The sequence below is a fragment of the Coptis chinensis genome, chromosome 5 (genome assembly GCF_015680905.1).
Source record: "Coptis chinensis isolate HL-2020 chromosome 5, ASM1568090v1, whole genome shotgun sequence".
Classification (NCBI taxonomy): Eukaryota; Viridiplantae; Streptophyta; class Magnoliopsida; order Ranunculales; family Ranunculaceae; genus Coptis; species Coptis chinensis.
In genome coordinates, this window is record NC_141460.1 from 58598008 (window position 1) to 58604064 (window position 6057).

The 6057-nt window shown below is 36.4% G+C and overlaps 1 protein-coding gene across 1 annotated transcript; it reads left to right on the forward strand.

Moving 5' to 3' along the window:
• Window positions 1–4094: 4094 nt before the first annotated feature.
• Window positions 4095–5826, forward strand: LOC147498136 (uncharacterized). Its single transcript, XM_086563145.1, has 3 exons — window positions 4095–4407; window positions 4506–4914; window positions 5394–5826. The coding sequence occupies exons 1-3, from the start codon at window positions 4095–4097 to the stop codon at window positions 5824–5826; spliced, it is 1155 nt and encodes a 384-aa protein (XP_086419271.1).
• The last annotated feature ends 231 nt before the right edge of the window (window positions 5827–6057 follow it).

Consider the following 6057-nt stretch of genomic DNA (forward strand, 5'->3'; position numbering starts at 1 on the left):
TACATCATAAATGCAATGATCCTAATATTACTCACTTGTCATTTGCGGATGACCTTATGGCCTTCATGCATGGAAATGTACAAATAGCTCAAAGTCTCAAATCTAACTTGAGCTGCTTTAAGAAAAGTTCTAGACTTGAGGTTAATATACAGAAAAGTCAATTATTCTTTGCTAGAAGGGATGAGGATCTATGTACAAGAGTCAAAGACATCATTCAGTTCTCAAGGGGGGAACTTCCTATCAAATACTTGGGGCTGCCTTTAATTACTACAAAGCTATCTTATGCAAACTGTTTGCCTTTGGTGGATAAGGTGGAGAAAAGAATACAAAGCTGGAATGGTAAGAGTTTATCATATGAAGGACGGCTACAACTCATCAAAGCTATTCTGAACAACCTAAGTATATATTGGTGATAGGGTTATATACTAAAAGTATTACTTTTGTATTAACTCTAATTCTTTATATTTTGAATGAGAATCATATAGGCAAATGCTATGCATATTATATATGCTATTAGTTATATGCATGTGTCTAATACTTTATGTTGTAGATGATATGGTGTGTGGTGACACACAGAAGATCGTATCATCAGTACCTTATAAAGTATAAGTAAACGTTCACAACCTAGATGGGTTGCCTTTTGGGCCCAATCACATATCTTTGGTAATTTGATCCTTTGGTCTTTTGAGACTTTTGTGCTTAGTCTTTATCTTGTAAAGGGTTGAGTCCTTGGTCTTTGAAGCCTTAGAGTATTTCCTGAGCTTTTGAGTTTTTTGACCCTTGAGTTAAGTTTGACTGTTGAATTTGACTTTGACAGTTGATTTTTTGGCACTTTTTCTCAATTGTCCTGTAAGGTCCCCTTTAGGCTCCTTCTGGCTCTAGATCACGTCATTTGAGGTATTTGGTCCAGAATAGGCTTGTATCTTGAAAAAACAATGAGAACATAAGTATTATACATTATTGATTATATAATTTGACATAATTGAATCATTATAAGAGGATAAAAACACATATTTGGGGACTAGTCAATTGGAATGAATGTAAAACACTTGATTTGTTGCTTTTCTTCCATTCAAGTTGTGTTATCTTTTGCTTTTCATAACAATAGTTCTTCAAAACATCTTATAAATCAAAGTTGGTTATACTGTTATGAATCAATCAAATGAGTGTAACTTACTAACCAAGTTACCTTTTTCATATCAAGTTCTTCATGTTTTTCATACCAAAACAACACTTATTTCCACATTTTCATTATCAAAACAATAATAGCTACTTCTTAACATCATTATACATCAAAACCATCCCAAAAACAATAAAGGATTAACAACTTCAAAACCCCAACTCACCACGAATCCCAACATGTCACTAATGCAAGCTCACACTTAGATGCATTCAACCAAGTGTTTTGTATTCATTCAATCAATCAAGTGTTTTGCACTCATTCTAATGCAAGCTCACACGAAGATGCATTCAATCAAGTGTTTTGCATTCATTCTAATGCAAGCTCACTTGTTGATGCATTAATTCAATCAATCAAGTGTTTTGCTTTCATTGTTTTGCAAGCATTAGAATTTTAATAAGTTAGCGGATGCTTTAGCTTGTAATATTCCATCTGTTAGTTTCATAGAAGTTATCCCTAGCTCGTTTTCTGAGGATATAAAGAAAATTGTATACGACGATGCTATGGGAAAAACTTATATTCGATTGTAACTCATAATATTTTATTATTAATGAGAAGGGGTAGGGGACCCCGTTAACAACCTCACTTGCTGATAAAAAAAAAAACTTGCATTAGAATGAATGCAAATTACTTGATTGGTTGAATGAATGCATCTACAAGCGAGTTTGCATCAGAATGAATGCAAAACACTTGATTGGATATATCTACATGTGAGCTTCCATTAGAATGAATTCAAAACACTTGATTGAATGCATCTACGTGGGACCTTGCATTAGAATGAATGCAAAACACTTGATTAACATAATGAACATATCTTCAAGGGAGCTTGCATTAGAATGAATGCAAAATACTTGATTAATAGAATGCATCTTCAAGGGAGCTTACATTAGAATGAATGTCAAACACCTGATTGAATGCATCAACATGTGAGCTTGCATTAGAATGAATGCAAAGCACTTGATTGATTGAATGAATGAAAAACACTTTATTGAATGCATCTACGTGTGATCTTGCATTAGAATGAATGCAAAACACCTGATTGATTAAATGAACACATCTACAAGCGAGCTTGCACTATAATGAATGAAAAACACTTGATTTAATGCATCTACATGTGAGCTTGTTTTAGAATGAATGCAAAACACTTTAATTGATTGAATGAACGCATCTACAATCGAGCTTGCATTAGAATGAATGTGAAACACTTGATTGAATGCATCTACGTGTAATCTTGCATTAGAATGAATGCAAAAACTTGATTGATTGAATGAACACATCTACAATCGAGCTTGCATTAGAATGAAAGAAAAACATTTGAGCAAATGCATCTAATGGTGAGCTTGCATTATAATGAATGCAAAACACTTGATTGATTGAATGAACACATCTACAAACGAGCTTGCATTAGAATGAATGCGGAACACTTGATTGAATGCATCTACGTGTGAGCTTGCATTGGAATGAATGCAAAACACTTGATTGATTGAATGAACTCATCTACAAGCGAGCGTGCATTAGAATGAATGCAAAACCCTTGATTGAATGCATCTACGTGTGAGCTTGCATTAGAATGAATGCACAACACATGATTGATTGAATACATCTACGTGGGAGCTTACAGTAGAATGAATGCAATACAATTGATTGATTAAATGAATAAATTTACAAATGAGCTTGCATTAGAATGAATACATGTACGTGTGAGCTTGCATTAGAATGAATACATGTACGTGTGAGCTTGCATTTGAATGAATGCAATACACTTGATTGAATGCATCTACGAGTGAGCTTGCATTAGAATGAATGCAAAATACTTTATCAATTGAATGAACGGATCTACAAACGAGCTTGCATTAGAATGACTGCGGAACACTTGATTGAATGCATCTACGTGTAAGCTTGCATTGGAATGAATGCAAAACACTTGATTGATTGAATGAACGCATCTACAAGCGTGCGTGCATTAGAATGAATACAAAACCCTTGATTGAATGCATCTACGTTTGAGCTTGCATTAGAAAGAATGCACAACACTTGATTGATTGAATGCATGAGAATTAGGGTAGATTAATGGTGGCCTTTAGTGAGCGATTTTAACACTAAGGGCAATTTCGTCTTTTAACCAAAAATTAGATGGAAAAAGACAAAATGAGTGAGAATGAGAGCGGTATTCAGAGAACACCAAACAAGAATTCAAATAGAGATGAGGATGAGGAAGCAGAGAAACTTGAAACTGTGTTTGAGAGACTTAATGGGAAAGGATCTCTGGAGAGGTTGGTGCAAAGAAGTATGATTAAGATTCATGAAGAAGTTCTACTCCAGCATGAGGATGAAGATGTGACAGAGGTGGCAATCTCCATAGAAGGAAACTCAGGTAAGACCATTGTAGTTGATACAGAGAAGAGAGGAGATGAAGGGGTACGAAATGGAAACAGGAGTTTAGAAACGTGGAAACTCAGATCCATAAATTTTAGATCTCAGAAAATGAGTTCTATAAGGACTAAAACACCTTTGGTTTCGATAGGGGCAAGGCAACCACAGGAAACTGCTAGGTTTGTGAACAAAGGAGGAGAAGTTACATGTCTCCATCATAGTGGATCCACCATCATAGAAGAGACAACTCGAGTCCATACAAAGGATGCCATAACTGCTGGAAATGAAGGTGATAAGGAAGGGGCTTTAGCAAGCTATAATGGTGGAAAGAAGAGCTCATGGGTGGATATCCTAGGATGTGAGTCTATTAGGAAAGATACGCTAGAATATGTGCAACCTACACTAGTGAATGGAAAGCCAGTACTCCATGTCAAATCATCGAATTCATGAATATAAATAAGAAGTATGAGAAACTGATTGTGGGGAGTTTTGTGGGAAGGAGGTTGGGATTTAACTTTGTAAAGGAAACATTTTAGCGTACATGGAAAGCATGTTTACATTTGAATTTGGAAAGGAGGAAGATAGAAGCACAGTGCTGGGCATAGGATCGTTCCACATTGCCAGCCAATTGTTTGTAGTAAGGCCTTGGAAGGCTTTTATCGAGGCAGAAGCAGATGAACTTAAGACAATTCCGATATGGGTCATTATGAAGAAATATCCAATGGAATTATGGAACAAGGAGGGGTTTAGTAAGGTGGCAAGTGCCATTGGTACACCATTGTTTGTTGATAGCTTAACTGAATCCATGACAAGGACTTCTTATGCGAGAGTTTGTGTAGAGATAGATACGGAGTGTACCTATCGGAGGGACTACGATTCTGATGGATCGAAAACGACGTTCACCAAACCGTTTGAGTATGACTGAAGCCTCAAAGGTGTTCAAATTGCAAAGTGTTCGGTCATACAGAGCTGAAATGCCCAAAGCAAGTTAAACAAGGACAGGAGCAAAAGCAAGGGTTCTGGTTACAGAAAGAAGGAAATAAGAATAAGGAATCGAAAGGGAAAGCTATCCAACAAGAAGAAGTGAGAAATGAGAAGACAGAAATTACAAGGGCTGATGAAACAAGGAGCACTGCTATCATTATCAGAACTGAAAATCAAAAGGGCTATGGAGGCAAGGCAGAACATGAAATGCAAAGTGGAGAAAAAGAAAAAGAAGAAGAATGGGAAATTCCAAGCAGAAAACACATGTTAAAGAATAGAGTGGACATAGAGAAAGTGGTAGGGGTACAAAGAGGAACTGAAAACAGAGTAGTAAGGGGAAGTGAGTCACCAAAGGGCAGTATTAGTGGGACTGGAAGGTCAGAATCAAGAGGGTAAACATCAAAGGTAGCAGAGGGTTTACAAGTAGATTAACGAAGACAGAGTGCAAAACCAGATGGGAATAAGGTGAGTAGCAACAAAGAAAGGAATAACAATTCCTTGAGTACCATACACCCTCATATATTTAAAGAGTACTTAAGATTGTAATAACTTTTTTATTTTTCCTCTATGAGGAAGGGGTAGGGGACCTCTTAATTAAAAAACCCCACTTACCAACCAAAAAAAAAATGATAAATCTAGCTTGCTGTAATATGAGAGGGCTTCACAAACCCTTTAAACAAATGTAGGTGAGGAATCTAATCAAGAAGTATGACGTGGGATTAATAGGGTTAGTGGAGACGCAAGTTAAAGAGAAAAACCTACAAAAGGTGCTGTATAATTGCTGCAATGGATGGGAGATAGAACATAATTATGCTTATAGTGATTTGGGTAAAATATGGGTGTGTTGGGATGCAAGGAGATGCTCAATATCATTTCTAGAGAAAACATTACAGAGTATAATAGTGGATGTCACAACAATTGCTGGAAGGAATGTGGTGGTGACTATTATTTATGCGAGCACCAATATAGTAAAAAGAAGGGAACTGTGGAATACTATTATGCAGCAGGCAGTTACAATGCATAAACCATGGATAATATTGGGAGATTTCAACACAGTACTAAGTACTCAAGAGAGGGTAGGAGGTGCTGAATTGAGACCGCATCATTTCGCAGATCTCTTAAATTGTGCAACTGTAGCAGGTATAGTAGATATAAGATATAAAGGCAACTTGTTCACCTGGAACAATAGACAAGAGAAGAGGTTATGCTGCAAGTTTGATAGAGTTATGCTGAATGCAGAATGGAATGGGATGTTAGGGGACTATGAGGTTGAATTCTTGAATCCATGAGTAATTTTTTACCATAATGCTATGGTAGTTTGCTCGACTAAGCAAGTGAATGTACAGAAAAAGTCTTTCCGATTATTTAACTTCTGGGTTAATGAGGAAGGGTTTATGGGAATAGTGGAGAAAGCATGGGCATGTCCAGCAGTGGGTAATCCAATGTATGTTTTTATGAAGAAGTTAAAAATGGTGAAACATGAGTTGATTATCTGGAATAGAGAGAGGGTAGGTAATGTT

Bases quoted from the DNA above. Each gene is read 5' to 3' on its own strand.
- LOC147498136 (XM_086563145.1), top strand. From the start codon at position 4,095: ATGGAAAGCATGTTTACATTTGAATTTGGAAAGGAGGAAGATAGAAGC. The intron at 4,408-4,505 runs GTACCTATCGGA...CAAATTGCAAAG, and splicing joins TGTAGAGATAGATACGGAGT to TGTTCGGTCATACAGAGCTG. The intron at 4,915-5,393 runs GTCAGAATCAAG...TTGGGATGCAAG, and splicing joins AGTATTAGTGGGACTGGAAG to GAGATGCTCAATATCATTTC.